At 43.4% G+C, this 19,785-nt stretch overlaps 2 protein-coding genes across 3 annotated transcripts in view; both read left to right on the forward strand.

Annotated features, from left to right (window-relative positions):
• Nucleotides 1-1,696: 1,696 nt before the first annotated feature.
• On the forward strand, nucleotides 1,697-15,211 carry LOC121652928 (zinc finger protein OZF-like). Its single transcript, XM_042006076.1, has 2 exons — nucleotides 1,697-3,724; nucleotides 12,124-15,211. The coding sequence occupies exons 1-2, from the start codon at nucleotides 3,553-3,555 to the stop codon at nucleotides 13,440-13,442; spliced, it is 1,491 nt and encodes a 496-aa protein (XP_041862010.1). The 5' UTR covers nucleotides 1,697-3,552; the 3' UTR covers nucleotides 13,443-15,211.
• The window catches only part of si:dkey-121a11.3, a 34,325-nt gene continuing 27,052 nt past the window's right edge, over nucleotides 12,513-19,785 (forward strand). Inside the window, exons 1-4 of one of the 2 annotated variants that reach the window (XM_042006072.1) lie at nucleotides 12,513-12,645; nucleotides 16,025-16,143; nucleotides 16,332-17,290; nucleotides 18,863-18,962. In XM_042006072.1, the coding sequence (XP_041862006.1) occupies nucleotides 16,079-16,143; nucleotides 16,332-17,290; nucleotides 18,863-18,962 (1,124 nt within the window). In that variant the 5' untranslated portion in view covers nucleotides 12,513-12,645; nucleotides 16,025-16,078. The remainder of the gene's footprint in view (nucleotides 12,646-16,024; nucleotides 16,144-16,331; nucleotides 17,291-18,862; nucleotides 18,963-19,785) is intronic. The other variant, XM_042006073.1, reaches the window with a different exon arrangement.

Raw genomic sequence — 19,785 nt, forward strand, 5'->3', positions numbered from 1 at the left:
TCTCTGCACCGGGGGCTTTCATCGGCTGTGGCTGCTGCGGCTCTGTCCTGCGGGTTCTCAGTCTGGTTGGGTGGCTCCTCTGCCTCTCACTTGGCCGTGTGCCCTGGGTCGGTGTCCTGGCGGTCGTGACCTGTGAACAGCTCCCGGTGCAGACGGCTCCCTGTGATAGTGTTTCCTTACCAGGCTCATCTGTGCTCAACCTCACATTAGTCTTTTAATATGTGCAAGTATGTGTGTGTGTATGTGTATGCTTGCTTGTACATACTGGTATGTGAGAGGACGCGGGGAGGGAGGGAGTTGTGTGTGTGTTTATGTGTGTGTGTGTGGGGGGGGGGGGGGGGGGGGGGGGGGGGGGGCATTGTTTTAACCATGGAGAGCACTTTGTGCTGCATGTATGTATGAAAAGTGCTCTATAAATAAAGACTGATTGATTGATTGACTGATTGATACAGATGTTCTAGTCACTTTTCTATTACATGACTTGTAAGCCCACCCATTTCACCACATATCAAACTTTGTTCGGGGGCATTTTTGCGAAAACATAAAGCCGTATGAAATGACTGCAGTGCAGAACTCACATTAGCTTATTAATAGCCAGATAGCTTCCACAAACGGCCGTCCAGAAACCCTTAAATAAACCACAAGAGGAAAAATATGAAGATGTAAAATTACTAAATATCATGTACTAAATAGTCATTTGTTCATTTAGTCTTTTGTTTTAATGTATAAAATAAATATGTATAGATACATCTGGGATTGGTAGCAGTCTATTTAGTGTTAAATAATTTAATATTTCTTTCTAGTTGCTGGGTGCTCCAGCTGGGTGGGAGGGGCTTCAGCTGGGTGGGCGGTGTTCCAGTTGGGTGGGCGGTGCTCCAGCTGGGTGGGTGGTGCAGAGGGCCACCATCACCGCTATTAACCAGGTGGACAAGGAGTTGTAGGAAATAAAGACGTGTGGACAGAAATGAGGACAAGAATAAAAACATTGTGTAAGAATAAATAAAGGAAATCCTCCTCTTGTGTGTTTCGTTAGCGTAGCATCACTTCTAGACCTCCAGCCTCCAGTCTGGTCCCGCTCTGCTGGAACGAAGGACCAAAGCTACTTTCCACACTGATGCTACATGCTGGCAGCAGACTGGCTCCTTATTTATCTGGATGGGTTTTATAACATGAAGTTTTGTTCCACAATGACAGAACATGTTTTAGTGGTTGAGCTTCTTATTAACATTTTCTCCCTTTTTCCTGGAAATCCTGGTTTTCCCGAGCGTGGCTCTTAGGAGGATTAATATGGAATATGTGTTTATTTCTACGAACAGCTTTAATATCTAACATGTAAGGTGGAAGGCGATAGTGGATTATGTACAAATGTCTCACATTTCACATCATTTCCTGGTTTTATTCTGGACCGTTGGTGTCGCCGGTTCCTGTTTAGCTAGATTTTGTGCGTACGTCGGGTTCAGAGTAGCCGTGGAGGAAGAAAATTTTCCAGTCCAGTTTGGTTTTTATAAATCCTAAACCTTGACTATGTTTGGCGTATGCCGGTTTTGTTCCTTCGCCAGCTTTAGAAATGAGGTCCCAGGTCACCAAATGAGTGAGGAATGGTACTGTTTACATTACAAGCTGACAATAAAGTGCTAACTGGATGAAGTAAAAGTGTATTTATTCCAATTAATTTGAATAAAACCTAGTTAATATGACTAACTAACTAACTAGAGCACGTCAGCTGCAGAATTTACACGGATCCTTTTTTCCACTGACGTACATTTAAAAGTCTTCTTCTGTTGATACGGCCTGTCCCTGTTAAACAAAGCTGGGATGAAACGGGACTCTCGTGGGTACGTGGAGATGAAGCGGGGGGCTGACAGGCTGCTTACTGGAACTGTGCTGGTCTGTCCTGGTGGAAAGAGCTGAGCCAGAAGGCTGAACTGTCCGGTTTACCAGCAGCTTTATGCTCCAGCCAGAGCTGGACCATAAGATCACAAATAACATCTGGACGTTTTCTGCTGATGATGAGACTGAACGTATCTGAACGAATGAGTAACTCGCCGCTGCAGCCAGATAATTGGTGGTGTTTGGGTGTAATTTAGTGAGTCATGTTATACGGGCCTTGCATGTGGTGGAAACATGGTGACTTCTCAAGCAGAAGCTTTTCTTGTGTCCTGTTGTCCTTTCAGAGTCTTCTCAGCAGTAGAAGTGGAAGAAGGAAGGTGTTGATGAGCAGCCGCTCGGTACCCAGGAGGCTGGCTTCAGTCTTCATCAGGAGGAAGCAGAAGCTCCACAGATTAAAGAAGAAGAGGAGGAACTCTGCACCGTTCATGTGGGAGAACAGCTTGTTCTGAAGCAGGAGGCCGATGCCGTCATGGTGACTCCTGCTCACGAGGAACATATTACCGGTGACTTAAAACCAAACCAGGAGCAGCTCCTTTCTCAGGTTTCTCCTGAAGATAAGAGCCAAGACCATCTGAATTATTTTAACATGTAATCGTGTCTGTTTTGTAAATATGGTGTTGATCTTTTCATCCGGTTTTCTGGGAGTGAACTGAAGTCCCAGGAGAGGAGGGACGTCTCAGCTCCTGGTTTTTCCCAGATGGAGGTTTTCTGTCCCGCTTCATGACTCCTGTCTTGGTCTGTGTTCCAGCTAATCTGGGTGTTTCTATTCTCATTCGTCTTGTAATAAATGGAAGTGGTTTACACGAGGAGCTCCGCTGTTTTCAGACACCAGTTACGCAACATTAATGGCTTCATGAGCTGAAGGGAGGGTATTATTTGTCATCAGCACGTGATGAGCCTGTATTTGTTTCATTTATGAGTTTGATGCCAAATTACAGCCAGGCATCTCAGGGTAGCTCATTTTCTACCAGTCCTACCACATCCACTGATACACACTTTACTGAGCTCATATTTGTAGAGGTCATTTATATTTGCATATGTCGCTCTGCGTATTGTAGACACCACTATACACGAGTCTGTTTTATTACTTGCTGCTTATTTTATTCCTTTTTACTTTTACTAATGCTGCACTAGAGCGACATCTGCCTGCAAACCTTCCTTGTGTGTGTGTTCATACTTGGCGAATGAAGCTGATTCTGAAGTTATTACGTTGCCTTGGGAACGTTTTACATGTTTTATATCTAAACAGAAAAAAGGAAACCTCACATGGACAAATTAGATATTACAGTTACTTTTATTAAAATATTACAGTTATTTTCTATTTTATTTTCATATAAACCAAATTCATCCTGTGGGCCAGACTGGACCCTCTGGTAGGCCCGTTTTGTTCTCCGGGCCCTATGTTTGACACCCCTGGGTTAGGGGGACATTTGGCTATAAAAAAAAGTCAACAAGGGCAATTTGCTGAAAAAGGTTTGGGAAACAGCAGCAACACAGCAGGAGAATCAGGGCGGTGCAGGTGTGTGTGAGACCAGCAGGGGGCGGTAATGCAGCTCTACGTTAGTTTGTCTGCCGACCAGAAGAAGCAGCAGCAGCGCTAGCATCGTTAGCTTCGCTGTGTGGAGGTGTGTGAGCGGAGTGTGTGAGTGTGTTTCAGCAACAATGTCTTCAGTTCAGCATCTGAGAGAGTTTATCAGCGCGCGACTAACTGCTGCTGCTGAAGAAATATTCACAGAGTTTGAAAAAACCATCGTCCAGTACGAAGAAGAGATCGATCGTCAGCGCAGACTGCTGGATGTCACCTGGAAACCTCACATCCACCTAAACCCGATAGGTATGAACCCCTGATGGTCCCACCCGACTCATGGATCTGACTCCTGGAGGATGGAGGAGAGTTCTCAGTAAAGCTTCACTGTTTTCCACCCAGAAATAAAGACATGCTAAATGTTTACAGCCGCTTGTTCTGATTGGCTGATCTGTAGTTTAATTTTGAGGTATCGAGATGAAACATTTGACAGTTAGAAGCAGAAGGGAAGGCGGGACACGCGTGAACGACTACACATTGTACACAGAGATGTTTATACGTAAACGGCGCCGCGTCGATCGCGTCAGCCCGTTGCTACGATACGTCGACGCGTCCGCCATCTTGGTCCAACAAACGGTTGTTTAGTTTAAACTGAATTAAACAATAAACGTGTAAAATTTCTTCTGATTATTATAGTTTCTAACTTTACTCTCCTGCTTCTGATGGAGTCCAACATGAGGTGCAGGTCGCTGCTTTTCTGGAGGAAAATAAATTCACTGCAGAACAAAAATTATTCATTCATTCATTCTTCGCCGCTTTTTCCATGACGGGTCGCGGGTGAGCTGGAGCCCATCCCAGCATTTGAACAGGTGAGAGGCAGTAGAGATGGGACTTTTGGCTCTTTGAAGGGAGCCGGATCTTGAGGAGCCGTTCCTTTCAAAGAGCCATTCAAAAGACTGGCTCGTTCTCACAATATCTTACAAAATTTCACAATATATAAGAATGACAAACAATCAAAATATGTACCTATATAGAATCTACTATGCAAGATTAAAAAATTATAGGAAAAATATAGATTAAAAAGGATAAACTGCTCAGGTTTATCCTTGCAAATTCTAGTAAATGTTTTGGATAGAACTCACAGTATTTGTTTCCAAACAATCCTCTCTGCCCACAGATGCTTCACATGAATGGAGCGTGTTGGACATCAGACTTCTATGATGTCACAAATGTTATTTATTTTATTTTCATTTTACTCAACTGTACGACTTCTTATTTACTTATTTATTCATTCATTCATTTTTAGCTCGAAGGGGGGTGGGGTGGGGTTGGGCTTGGTGTGTGTGTGTATACGTGTGTGCGTGTGACTGTGTGAAAGATTTCATTGAGTGTTTTTATTCTTATGTTTTTAATCATGTAAAGAACTTTGTGTTGCATATAGCATGAAAGCGCTTTATAAATAATGTTTTATTTGATTGCATTTGATGAAGGCAGTGTAAAAAAATTGTATATAAAAAGAATGGCTCACAAATGAACGGCTCACAGTTGTGAATCGGTTCCCATCGTTCATTTAAAAGAGCCGTTCAAAAGAATCGATTCGTTCATGAACGTCACATCTCTAAGAGGCAGGTACACCTGGACAGGTCACCAGTCTGTCGCAGGGCCAACACAGATAGTCCAAATGTCTGTGGACTTCACATGAATAAAATCTTTTCTGTCTTCATTGACATGGGAAATATTGTGTGGGACGATTAAATTGTCGTCCTTCCATTAATAGAGACGCTTCCCTGTTTGTACAAGAAGTTAAACTCCTGAATCGAACGTTTCATCACTTCCTTAAATTTACTTTCTGGACACACCATTTCATATTCATCCGGTAACTTATGTTAAGACTCCCGTCACTGTCTAATAAATGTACAGTTGCCCAAAAACTCAAAAATTGCTTTAAGAAGATAAAACCAAAGTCTGTCCGTTTTTTTCTGAACTGCAACCATGTTAGTTTGTAGAGATGTGACGTTCATGAACGAATCGATTCTTTTGAACGACTCTTTTAAATGAACGATGGGAACCGATTCACAGTTGTGAGCCGTTCATTTTATATACAAATTTTTGACACTGCCTTCATCAAATCAAATCAAATCAAACTTTATTTGTAAAGCACGTTTCATGCCATAGGTAACACAAAGTTCTTTACATGATTAAAAACATAAGAATAAAAACACTCAATGAAATCTTTCACACAATTACATGCACACACGTATACACACACACACGCCAAGCCCCCCCCCACTCCAGCTTAAACTGACTGAATGAATAAATAAATGAATAAATAAGTAAATAAGAAGTAGTACGGTTGAGTAAAATGAAAATGAAAATAAATAACATTTGTGACATCATAGAAGTCTGATGTCCAACACGCTCCATTCATGTGAAGCATCTGTGGGCAGAGAGGATTGTTTGGAAACAAATGCTGTGAGTTCTATCCAAAACATTTACTAGAATTTGCTCTGACTGCTCAGGTTTATCCTTTTTTTATCTAGATTTTTACTATAATTTTTTTAACCTTGTATAGTAGATTTCATATAGGTACATATTTTGATTGTTTGTCATTCTTATATTGTGAAATTTTGTAAGATATTGTGGGAACGAGCCAGTCTTTTGAATGGCTCTTTGAAAGGAACGGCTCCCTTCAAAGAGCCATAAATCCATCTCTATTAGTTTGTTCCTTCGTTGCCTGAAAATGGGTCTGCTGTTCGCTGTAACCTTAATGTAATGAGGTTTATTTAAATTAAAGTGGCTCGTTTTCATGATCGTGATTGATTGATTCATTGATCAGATTAAAGACTGCGAAGGTGAAGTAAACGTGAAAAAACGTGGACCGGTCTCTTTGAATCCAGCTGTTCAAAATCTTTCAGGTTTTTGTAAAATGTTCTGAAAATGTTAGCGTCTCTCTTTGTATAATTTGAAATTATGATTAAAAGTATTGAATTTCATTTTTGACATGGATGATCATGACTTACCGACAGTCCTGGTTCTGTAATGTTCAGATTGAAGCGGTGAGATGTCGAACACGCTGCAGGAACCTGTGAAACGTCCTTTCATCTGCTAACTGACCTAATCAATGACGTTCCCATCAGTTTCAAACGGGGAATATTTTGATTGTGTTTCATAAAAATTGCAGTTACAGCGATGAAGAGCAAAGGAGAAGCTCGGCATCCACGACCAATTCCTCGTTAAACTTTACAGCATTTAGTCGTCCCGAGAGAAACCGAGCCACATTTACATTTGTAAACTTCTCCAAAACCAAAATACAGTTTGTTCAACCAAAGCAAACAGCTTGTAAAAGAAGAGCGTCCCTCCGTCATGCTGGGCGGAGGAACTGGAGTCCAGTAGAAGTTATCCTGGGCAGAGCCATCCTTAATGAACCCAGACTGCTTCACTAATCTGAGATCAGTCGTCTTTTAACCAGTTCGCAACCACATGATCAAGAATTTTATAATCTGGATTCAGTAATGTGTTCGGTCGTCAGTCGTCTCCTTTCCAGGTTTGGGACTAAGAGCAATGAGTCCTTGTTCGGTTGTAGAAGGGCACAAGAGAAGATCTTTTAATTCCTTCCCAAGGAATTTATAGAAATCTTGGCAGGAGCTTTGCCTGTTTCCAGTTTCTTCAAAGCTTCATTTAGTTCTGCAGTTGTTATATAAAAATATATGTTTGGAATATGGTTTTTAAGTTATCTTAATTATCAGATAATCAGAGGAGTAAAATTTAGAATAAAATTTATAGATTTCCATGACACTGTGTTCTAATTTGAGCTTTCTTCCACATCTATAAATAATCTGTTAACAGATTTTTCTTCTTGCCTCCGTTTCTCCAAATTGTAGAAGTATGAAATACTTTTTTCACCCTTTTCTGTCCACTTTGCAGGAGCCCTAACATGTGCTCCATGGGCTTATTTTATGTGGACTGTTCTCACTGACATCACGCTGTTCGCTTACGCCGCCATGTTGGGAGGCTAAAAGCTAGCTGGGACCCGCTGTAGTGACTGTTAGCTGTTCCTCATCAGTGTCACGTCCTCACCTGGTCAAGCCAAGCCTGTCCCGCCATTTTACTGCGATCACTCTCGAATCATCCACACCTGTCCCTGATCCTCGCACTCTGCCCCAGTCACACCTGTCTCCCATTGACTCACCGGTCCTTATGTTCCCCGGCACCACACCCACTCCCTGTCGGACCTGATGCTCTTACCCACGTGGACCCGTCTCTTCTCCTGTTCCCCTTCCTTGGATGCCGTACCAGCCCTTCCACTACCTGCCTAAGTATGAAGATTCCTGTTTATTCCAAGTTCTAATAAAGTTATGTTACCTGTCTTCTGTCTCTGTGAGGTCCATGGACGGCACTAGTGGACTGAACATGTTCCAAACCAGTTCAGCTCTGATGTGGTCAGACAGGAAATTTAGAAAAAAACTTGTAACATGGTTCCAGACGGCGAGCAAACGGTCGCATTTTATGACTAAAATGTGAGACGTGCGAGTGAATTTTTCATCTGCTCCACAACGGCGACGATACATCCGGTTTTTTCTTGTAGGAGTTAAAACTGATTTTATTTAGTTCTAACAAACTTCTGCTCCCTCTTCAGCCCAGTAGCTCACAGTAAAAACAGAACAGCTGCTGGTTTGCCTCAAACTAACTTCAGTACGAGAAAAGGAGACAAACACCAACGAAGAAGACAACAGCCAATGTGTGTGTGAGCGGGGACAAACGAGCACTGTGATTGGCTGATGCGTGGAAAGAGGCGGGTCTTGGGGGGATTTATTAGGAGCATCAGTCCCTGAAGCTGTTTATTAGCAGGAACTACATGGACCAGTCGTACCATGTCCTGTGGGGGATGACGGGGACAAAGCTGCCGCTCTGCTTCGACTGCAAAGTGAAAATCAAATCTGATTTTATTTGATTTGAAGTTCTGTGTCTACTTGTTTATTAGCACGGCCAGTAAGATGTTTTTATGTCAACTGCAAGAAATGTGAATTGTAAAGATTGTAATTTCTGAATTTATTGTTCAAATTTTTATCACTAATACAGTGAAAATGAGAGAAAATGTGAATATTTGTTGAAGGTGATTTCAGTGTGCGCCCCTAAATTTGCTGCTTGCGCTCCAAAAATTTAAGTTGGGGCTGCTGCGCTCCTCGTAAAAAACTTAGTCTGGAGCCCTTTGTTAGTTCAAGTTCAAGAAGCTTTATTGTCATTTCAACCACATATAGCTGACGCAGTACATAGTGAAACGGAACGACGTTTCTCCAGGAAACTACAGAAACATACGAGGATCAAAACAAAAACTCGTAAAAAACAAAACAACACAGAGTTAGGACCAGTTTTTAACCTAACCTAACCATCTATGTGCAAACAGTGTTACAGACAGTACAGTGCAATAACAGTACTAAAGAAAGACAACACAACAATGAGACACTTGGCCCCGAAAAAGAGATTATGTGGAGTATGAAAAATTTAAATAAAAATAAAATTAAAATGGAATGAAATGATGTACAGAGTAGCATTGGTTGAGGTAGAATAATAGAATATGGGTGTGGACATGGATATGAACACGGAGCATAATGAAATTCTAACAGGGTCGAGGTAGGGCAATAAATAATGAACAATGTAAGTTACGTGTGTGTGTGTGAGGGACAGAGGGTTCTGTACAGTTCAGTTCTTTTTGTCTTGCACAGTTCTGTGTGTGTGTGTGTGTGTGTGAGGGAGAGAGTGATTTGGTGGTGGAATTTGGTGCTCTTGACGATCTCCACAGAAGATCCGTCAATGAACAGCGGGGAATGGTCGTTCGGTGCTCTCCTGAAGTAAAACAACCATCTCTTTAGTCCTGCCGACGTTCTTGTCGACGTTCAGAGACAGGTTGTTGGTTCTACACCAGGCTGTCAGCCGCTGCATCTCCTCTCTGTAAGCTGACTCGTTGTTCTTGCTGATGAGACCCACCACAGTCGTGTCATCAGCGAACTTAATGATGAAGTTGGAGCTGTGCATTGCTGCACAGTCGTGAGTCAGCAAAGTGAACAGCTGTGGACTGAGCACACAGCCCTGAGGAGCTCCAGTGTTCAGTGTGGTTGTGCTGGAGATGCTGTTCCCGATTCGGACTGACTGGAGTCTCCCAGTCAGGAAATCCAGAATCCAGTTGCAGAGACTATTCCTGGTTAAAAAGAACCTCCAAAACACAGACAGAGGTATTGCTACCTGATTTACCTTACCTTGACAACGACCTAGTCACCTGACCCCTATGGCCCCTGCTGCAGTGTGAGCTGGGCGGCAGCCGAAGGCGGGGACCCTGGCGGTCTGATCCTTGGCTGCAGAAGCTAGCTCTAGGGACGTGGAATGTCACCTCTCTGGTGGGGAAGGAGCCTGAGCTGGTGCGCGAGGTTGAGCGGTTCCGGCTAGATATAGTTGGACTCACCTCAACGCACGGTTTGGGCTCTGGAACCACTGTCCTTGAGAGGGGCTGGACCCTCTTCCATTCTGGGGTTGCTCCTGGTGAGAGTAGGTGTGGGCATGCTCTTTGCCCCCCGACTTGGCGCCTGTGCGTTAGGGTTTACCCCGGTGGACGAAAGAGTAGCCTCCCTCCACCTACAGGTGGGGGGATGGGTCCTATTTTGCTGTTGGACTTCTGTGCTCGTCATGGATTCTCCATAACGAACACCTTGTTCAGACATAAGAGTGTCCACATGTGCACTTGGCATCAGGACACTCTAGGATGCAGTTCGAACATCAAAAACTCGGGCATGGGAGCAGTTTGGAGAGGCCATGGAGAATGACTTCCGGACGGCTTCGAGGAGATTCTGGTCCACCATCCGGCGGCTCAGGAGGGGAAAGCAGTGCTCCGTCAACACAGTGTACAGTGGGGATGGGGGGCTGCTGACCTCCACTCGGGACGTTGTGAGGCGGTGGAGGGTATACTTAAAAGACCTCCTCAATCCCACCAACACGTCTTCCGATGAGGAAGCAGAGATTTTTATTTTTTTGTTTTTAGAAAAAATGCTGACATCTTCAATATAAATTGGCTAGAATATGAGTTTAAATAAATAATTCCTCCCCAGATTATCCCCCAAAACTGAACACCCCACAAAAAACCCCCCAAAAAACCCAAAAAACTCGTCCAATCGGAGCCGACCCCCCAGGATGAGTGAAGCTGACATTTTTCCAGCCTTAGAAAAAACAGTTCTCCCACGGCGGATGTTCTCTTTGAGACCGGTTATTCTGGTGTTCTCCCTGCAGTTTCTCTTCTCGTCTTCACACCGATCCGCTAAAGTTTTGACTTTTTGCTGGAGTTTGGTGCCTCGGTTCTCCAGGGATTCAATATGATCCTCATCCTTGGAGATGTGCCTTTCTTTCTTTCTCGTTTGGTGTTGTCCTCAACACGACTATTCTGTCTAGGATGAATCGTAAAATTCATAGATAGAATACAAAAGGGAAAAGATATCTGGGGTTTTATCACTTAAAAAGTAAGTAAAACTAGCATAGGGCAAGAGGCTGGTGGAGTAGGTCCTCTCCATCTAGGTCCATCATGTCCCTCTGGATAAACACTGTTTAAACCTGGTGACTTACCTGAAGACCAGTATTTCTGATGGGATTGTGAGTTGCTTTGTTCTGGTTATTTCTTGACCTCAGTAATTAATCACATCCATTTCAGAGAGTTGATACACCTTCCGGTGTTATTTGGACACGTCATCAGTGAAGATCATAGGGTGTTATGTATCTTTATTCTTCATACACCCTTGCCTGAGCGACCCAGACGGGTAAGATCAGTCCCCGCCTTGTGTCCCAGTAACGTTTTGTTCCACCGATCCCCCCTATGGATCCACAGCCATCTTGAAAGCCCTTCAGCCTCTAGAGTTGATGATACATCTCCTTGGTTTCAGCCTTAAATTCCTAGGACTATAAACATGTTAAGTAGTGGATGAGTTTTATTTTATTATTTTAATGATCTGCAGTGATGATCGGGACAGATTAAAGGTGGATTAACACTCGCGCGGCGTCTGCGTGCGGTACTTTACGGCGTAGCTGACGCTGGTGAGCTCTAACACTCGAGTGTCGGGGAAAACGTAGTTTTGGTGTCGTGTTGCAGTTTCTCCTCCTAACCTGAAGGTGGCAGCAGGGGCGGTATCGGCCGGTAAACTCACCAGGTCGGAGTTCTTTTAAAGGTTTACTTCAGTTCGGTAGGTACTTCCTGTTTTTAAACAACAATGGCGTCCAGTACGGTTCAGTGTCTTTATTCACTTGTGGAAGAAAGCGTAGAAATAATTCGATCAGCTTCAACTTGATCCGCTGGTTATTGTTTTAAAACGGTGGTTACCACACAAAGTCAGCGAGAAGATCCAGAAATCAGGCAACACATGATCCCAAACTGTCCAATCACAAGGGAGTACCGCCGTGTAACCGTCTGCGAAGCAGGGGTGCACGTCGAGCCTACGGCGGCGACGCTATGCGATTATAAATCTGACTGAAAGTCCAAACTTCTGTTTGTGTGTGAAAGTGTCTGAACTCTCCCACAATGGTGCACACACATATTAACAATACTTACACACTTAAATGTAACGTGGAAACATGAAGGACCTGCTTATTCTGCAGAGCCCTGTTCATGGTTGAAATATAACAGATGTTTAGTTTTATGGTCTCAGTAATTAACTGGTGTCCCGTTGTCCTTGCAGAGCTCCCACAGCATTTTACCCATGAGGAGGAGGTTGCTCTCACCCACCAAGAGCTCTGTAACCAGGACAGAAGCTCCACCGTGGACCAAGAAGAACCAGAACCTCCACAGATTAAAGAGGAGCAGGAGGAAATATGTACCAGTCCAGAGGAAGAGCAACTTGTACTGAAGGAGGAAACGGAGAGCTTCATGATTGCTGTTACTCATGAGAACAGGGAGCAGAGTAAACCAGAAACCAGCAGCGAGCAGCTTCTCTTTCAGATCTCTGCTTTAGATGAGACTCCAGAATGTGAAGGAAGCAACCATGAAGACTCAGAATCAGCTGCAGATGGAGAGTCAGAACCAGAAAATCAGCGTCACAGAGACAGAAGTGATGAAAGTCACAGCAGTAATGTGGAAAACTCTGGAACGTCAGGGAGTCTCTGTGCGCCTGGCATGGCTAAAAAGTCTGTCAGCTGTGATTTTTGTGGAAAAGTTTTTACGAAAGTATGCAAAATGATGAGACATCGTAGAACACACACAGGTGAGAGACCGTTTCCCTGTAAAATCTGTGGTAAACGTTTCACAGCACATGACAACATGTTGGCCCACGTTCGAACCCACACCGGCATTAAACCATATTCCTGTAAAATATGTGGTAAAAGTTTCACTCGAGGTAGCAGTTTGACTTTTCACACCAGAATTCATGCAGGTGAGAAGCCTTTTACCTGTAACACCTGTGGAAAGAGTTTTACTTCTCGCTGTCAGTTAACTGCTCACATGAGATCCCACACAGGTGAGAAGCCGTTTTCCTGTGAAACCTGTGGGAAACGTTTCTCTGAAAATCGAAGTTTGACTGCCCACATGAAAACACACACCGGCGAGAAGCCACACTCATGTGAAATTTGTTGTAAAAGCTTTGCCAGGAGACATCATCTGACTGTTCATATGAGAACGCACACAGGTGAGAGGCCGTATTCCTGTAACACCTGTGGTAAACGTTTCACTCAGTGTGGTAGTCTGGCTGCCCACATGAGAGCCCACACGGGTGAGAAGCCGTATTCCTGTAAAACATGTGGAAAATGTTTCTCTGAAAATCGAAGTTTGACTGCCCACATGACGACGCACACAGGCGAGAAGCTGTATTCTTGTGAAATTTGTTGTAAAAGCTTTGCCAGGAGTTGTTACCTGAGTGCCCACATGGTAACCCACACAGGTGAGAGGCCGTTTTCCTGTAAAATATGCGGTCAAAGTTTCGCCCAAAGAGGCAAACTGACCATCCACAAGAAAAGCCACATGGATGAGACCCCGCTGCCCAACCACATGCAAGGAAACGTTTAAAGACATCATTTCTAATAATTCGGATTCTTTTTATCGGCTGCAGGAAATGAGCCTCAGAACGGTCTCCAGATGTTTCCCCCGTTGTGGAAGCAGAGTTTTGGTAGAATAGTTGTGCTGTGGTTTAAACAGAAAGGTGGAGAAGCAGCTCGTCAGTGTCTGTTAGAAAAGTCGCTCTTTGGTTTTTCTTCTTCTCAAAGTAACTCCACTTTTCCCCTCTGCTGTCGTTTCTCCAACACTTCACTGAACAAAGACAAGCTGCCATCTGCTGGTTACTTCTATAGTTTAACTCAGTGGTTCCCAAACAAAGACCAGAGCAGGTCTGCGAGGTTTGACTGTACAGATCCTCTGTGTGGTAAAATTAAGGCCAAACGAAGGCTGCTGGGGATGCATCTTCATGGCCTCTTTTCTCCCAGAATTCATTGCACACAAGATGGTGTCGAATGAGCAACCGAGCTCAGAAGAATATATTTTTTATTATTTTTTTTCCTACATTTTAGTAGAAATGTGACAAAACCAAGTACATTAAAAACATGTTTGTTAATATTCGTGGATTTTTAAGGGGTTAATGAAGAGTCTGGCTGGAAAACGGCAGAGCGTCAGTCTTTTACATTATTATTCGGTCGCTGTTAACGTTCATTAAGTGTTCTGATCTGCAGACGTAGTTTCAGAGGCTTAAATGAGTCTTCGTCCTACGTTGCTGCTATGGGAAGTTCTTGTTGGCTAGGTGGGCTGTCCCTCGAACGTCAAGCGGACTTCGAAGTGTGCAGACCCTGAATGGGGACACTGCTTATATGTTGATGATGACCTTTGGTTTTATTGAAGGACTGGGCCAGGACGTTACCATGGCAACTGTAAACGGCCAAGATAGCACTGGTGCTAACCTAACAGGACTTTTTACATGTTTACACATAAATTTAAAGTTATACTCTGATTATAATAAGGAATAGAGGCATCAGAATAAATTGTGGAGTACACACTCTGTGATGACACAAACTGAGCCCAGTGTCACCAGTTTTTGGACTAGACCACAAACTGGTGACACTGGGCTCAATTAAAGTTTCTCCCAAACAGGGTTCACGTTAACCCTTCAATATTTTCGTTGACCGGCTTTTTAAAACACTCTGAAGGCCGTCTGTCACGGCTCTGCAGCCATCCCACTTCAGACATTTGATCACGCACACGCGGACACGCAGTTCAAGTCCATGCAGACCAGGAAGAAGGTGTGAGACGGTGCGTTCAGGCCACAGCAGCTGCACCGCTCGTATTTTAGTCCAGTTGTTTATGTCGCAACGAAGTCCCACCGAAGTTGACTGTTTGGCGTTCCTACGTGAACTCAGTAGGCTAAGGATCAGTCTTCCTCCAGTTGTGTAAAATCAGAATAACATTTATTTTCTTACGAACGTCCGTTTCTCTTTGTTTCCATTAAGCAACATTCTTCTTAAACAAAACTCAAACCCTTTGACTGAACACAGAAAAACTGTTTTGCTTCTGACAGGATGATTGACCTTAAATAACCCCAGGCCACCGTAGGATCCAGGCTGATCACAAAATATTTAACACCACCCCCTGTGGTTGGGGGGAAACTTAACAAAAGAAAACATGGCTCCAACAGTTTGATTTCATTGTTTATATGTAGCTACTGGGGCCACAGTCCCTGGTTTTTGTTACTGTAGAGAAAAAGTTCCATGTATTCATCTGCTTGATGTTTAATGGCACGGTGTGGATTTTCTGTTCAGTTTGTTCGGACTAAATATTAATTAAAAATGGATGAAAATTAAATGCTATTGAATATGTCATTATTATCAGTTTAAAAATTAATGTGGTGGGTTAAAATACATGATGACTGGATTTTTATGACCCTGTCCATCAAAATGACAGACAACAAAAAAGTCTAGCACAACCTCTGCTCTCAAGCACACACCAGATACAAAGTAAAAAAACAACAACCATCTGCTACACCTGTAAGGAAACAATGACGACAATCATCAGGAGCACCTAGAAAAAGATGAGCTGGGAAAAAAACGTCATGAATCACAACAACAAAAACGTCAACAACACAAAGACAAACATGAACATAACTGTAGTTGTTGGTGATAAAGCCACAGGACGACAGACTAAAGACCCCCGCCAGACGAAGACCCTCAGCCATGAAGCACAGGCCCTAGGAAGCTGGGGACGTTAGCCGCCGGCCCCACCAGGCCGCCGGCCCCACCAGGCCCTGGCCTCCAGAGGCGGAGAGCGTGAAGGGCCCCAGGAGCCTGAGAGTGACCTACTCCCCGAATGCCTGGTCCTCTTAGGCTCCATGCCTAACGGGACATCAAGTCTTCATCAGACAGAAACTCCTTTGTGGAGTTTTTTACATTTACATTTTCTGAATATGAATAAAAAAAAGTAATGCACACACACATAGATGCACACACACGCAAATGCACACACACAAACTGTGCTGATGTAAACAGTCTGTGGTCTCGTCAGGTTAATTAGTCCTGACTAGTTGCTCTGGTTAATCCTCCTTCCTCTGTCACATCAACCAATCAGAGCTGCTCATGTTGTCCCCTCCCCCACCTCGTGTGTGTGTTCAGTCTCGTTTTAGCAGCTCAGTTGTCGTGGCAACAACAGTTGAGGACGGACCTCTTATGAAGCGTGGCTGTTTTCCTCTGAGAGGAGACCACAGCCTGCTGACCCCCGACACCCTCATACCGTGAGTAACGTCATCAAACCTTCAGATTTTTACCTGACAGGTGTGAAAATCACTGAATTTCTTACAGATGATGTCGTCAATAAATCATTAATGTGATAAAATGTTTTACATGCTTGTGTAAAAATCTGTCTCAGTAACCTGATACCAGTCCATCCGTCTCTGGTCCTTTGATGGTGGTGTGTTTGCAGGTCGGGGGTCAGGCTTCGAGAACAGGTGTGGTCGGAGGGTGTGCTGTGCCCATTCAGCGAAGCAGCACGAATTGGATCACCTGTAGGATCAACAAGAAGACGCACCTCGGCATCTCCAACTCGACGTCTACGGTTTGAGGATGAGACAGAGATGGAGGCTGAGTCTCGTTACCTGGAGCGACAGCGGAGGCGGGCGGGACAGCAAGGCACGGCTGTTCTCGTGTCCAAACCAGACCTGAACTTGTATATGAATGGTATGGCGGGGCTGCAGCACAGGGGGGTGGTTGTTGACAGGCAGCAGCGAGGAGGAACCATAGTAAGGGTGGTGGGTCACGGTGACCCATATGGTGTGACTGCCTTAGGGGGCACAGTCAACATGGACCACGATTTCAATGTATATCCACCTTTACCTGATGAAAGGAGGTGGAGCCTGAACAGGCACCGCCTCAGCCTGCGTACCGAGCCACTTAGAGAGACATATATTGGCTGTGTCACATGTACCGACACTAACGGGGAAGGAGGCGGGGCTAACAATAACTCCTCCATGAAGGTTAAACGAAAGGCCACTCAGGTAAAACAAAATGGAGCCCAGGTAAATGTAGTACCACCCACTATTGATCTGCCACTCAACCCTTATTCCTTTAACAAAGAGGCTCTGCCACTTCAGCCCTCAGATTCTCCCACCATCAAATACCCCAACTATTTGCCTCATCCTGCTGTGACATCACCAATGATGTCACTGGATAGGAGGCTCAGTCACACAGGAACGGATCTGAACCAGAATCACGAAGAGCATGTGAGAACTGCAAACACCAAGTCCCACAGAGAGCTCCAATCTGGTTCAAAGCAGAGGTGCCCCTGTGTGGAGGTGGGAGATCAGGATACCGCACTGAGGAAGTTCTCTTCTAACTCCTCCTCCTCATCATCAGCATCATCATGGAGAAGCTCTGAGATGACAGGTAGGAACATTCACCTGACAATATAAAGCTGAAGAAACTGACTTCATTGAGTAAAGCTCTAAATGCTGGTCTGTCAGACCAATTTTTAGAAAACGACGCCCGCTGTTCACTATCTGACATGTTAATTGTTTACATTCTAACATGTTGATTGTTTACTATCTGACGTGGTGACTATTTACTATCTGACATGTTAATTGTTTGCTATCTGACATGGTGACTGTTTACTATCTGACATGTTAACTGTTTGCTATCTGACATGGTAACTGTTTACTAACTGACATGGTAATTGTTTACTATCTGACATGTTAACTGTTTACTATCTGACATGGTGACTGTTTACTATCTGACATGTTAACTGTTTACTATCTGACATGGTGACTGTTTACTATCTAACATGTTAATTGTTCACTATCTGACATGTTAATTGTTTACTATCTGACATGGTGACTGTTTACTATCTGACATGTTAATTGTTTACTATCTGACATAGTAACTGTTTACTATCTGACATGATGACTATTTACAATCTGACATGTTAATTGTTTACTATCTGACATAGTAACTGTTTACTATCTGACATGTTAATTGTTTACTATCTGACATGGTGACTGTTCACTATCTGACATGGTGACTATTTACTATCTGACATGTTAATTGTTTACTATCTGACATGGTGACTGTTCACTATCTGATATGGTGACTATTTACTATCTGATATGTTAATTGTTTACTATCTGACATGGTGACTGTTTACTATCTGATATGGTGACTGTTTACTATCTGACATGGTGACTGTTCACTATCTGACATGGTGACTATTTACTATCTGACATGTTAATTGTTTACTATCTGACATGGTGACTGTTCACTATCTGATATGGTGACTATTTACTATCTGACATGTTAATTGTTTGCTATCTGACATGGTGACTGTTTACTATCTGACATGTTAACTGTTTACTATCTGACATGTTAATTGTTTACTATCTGACATGGTGACTGTTCACTATCTGATATGGTGACTATTTACTATCTGACATGTTAATTGTTTACTATCTGACATGGTGACTGTTCACTATCTGATATGGTGACTATTTACTATCTGACATGTTAACTGTTTACTATCTGACAGGTTGACTGTTTACTGTCCGTCAGCAGAGAGGTATTCTACAGTCATTTTAGCAGACGCTTTTATCCAAAGCGACTTACATATGAGAGAAAGAACAACACAAGCATGAATTCAAACAAGATGGGACGTCATAATTAAGTGATAGTCAGACCGCTTTTGAGTCCAGTTGGACCCAGGTGCTGTCATGTAGTGCTAGTGCAGTGCATATAATTTTTTTTTTTTTTAATGTATTTTATTTAAATACAAGATCACGATTTCATCACACAATATCAACTTGGTCATAAGTGCATGATTTCATCACACAATATCAACAGGTAAATAAAATGAAGATGGTCAGAGACAGTCTGTAATCTTATGAGACTGATATTATTGCTATTTAGATTCACCATTTCACCACTCATTTACAGCAAATACACAGTGATGTCTCATCATCTTTTTCACAGCAGAGGACAAAGCCCCATCCACCTCCCACAGCAGTGATGGTCTGGTGAGACAGCCAATGAGAGCAGAGGCCCAAAGTGATGATACCTCAAATCCTGAACAGTGAGTTCAAACCCAAACTGATTTTGCATAAATACAAACCCAACTCCACCTTGTACAAGTAAAAACAGAATGCAATTATTTCCAAATCTCATCAACTCAGTTATTTTTACCAGTAGAAGATACATAAGATTTCAGATGATGAGTCATTTAGCTGACGTTTTTATCCAAAGCAACTTGCAATGGTTAGGCAGCAGCGTTAAGGGTCCTGCCTATGGACCCAGCTGGAAGGTGTTAATATTCAGATTTGAACCCTGGTCTCCACCATGAGCGACTGATGCTCTGCCAGCTGAGCTAATCGGCCTGAAACTGAGACATTTCACTGTGTGATGTAAAATATGAGCTGATAGTGAATCTGATGGCAGTAACACGTCTGGAAAAAGTTGGAAGGCTGAAAAAGTAACTGGTGCAAACCAGAAACACCTGGAGGAGCATTTAACTAATCAGGTTAACTAGCAACAGGTCAGTAACATGACTGGGTATAAAAGGAGCATTTCAGAGAGGCAGAGTCTCTCAGATGAAAAGATGGACAAAGCTTCACCAATCTGAGACAAACTGGATCTTAAACGTGGAACAATTTCACAAAAATGTTCCTCAGACTTTGAAGATCCTCCATCTACAGTGTAGAATATCATCAGAAGATTCAGAGAATCAGGAGGAATCTGTGTGTGTTGGGACAAGGCTGGATGCTGGTGATCTTCTGCATTAAAAGCAGACATGATTGGGAACTCCGGCTGTGACATGTAGGGAGAGGATGTACACGCGAAGGCTCCCGGTTCACCTTTTGCCACCCGTTTTAAAAAAAAACAATTTACCTGGAAATACC

This window comes from Melanotaenia boesemani, chromosome 14 (assembly GCF_017639745.1).
Source record: "Melanotaenia boesemani isolate fMelBoe1 chromosome 14, fMelBoe1.pri, whole genome shotgun sequence".
Classification (NCBI taxonomy): Eukaryota; Metazoa; Chordata; class Actinopteri; order Atheriniformes; family Melanotaeniidae; genus Melanotaenia; species Melanotaenia boesemani.

What these genes read in the sequence shown, in the direction of transcription:
- LOC121652928 (XM_042006076.1), top strand. Translation starts at nt 3,553, where the DNA reads ATGTCTTCAGTTCAGCATCTGAGAGAGTTTATCAGCGCGCGACTAACT. An exon ending in CATCCACCTAAACCCGATAG is followed by an intron (nt 3,725 to 12,123) that starts GTATGAACCCCT and finishes TTGTCCTTGCAG; the next exon opens with AGCTCCCACAGCATTTTACC.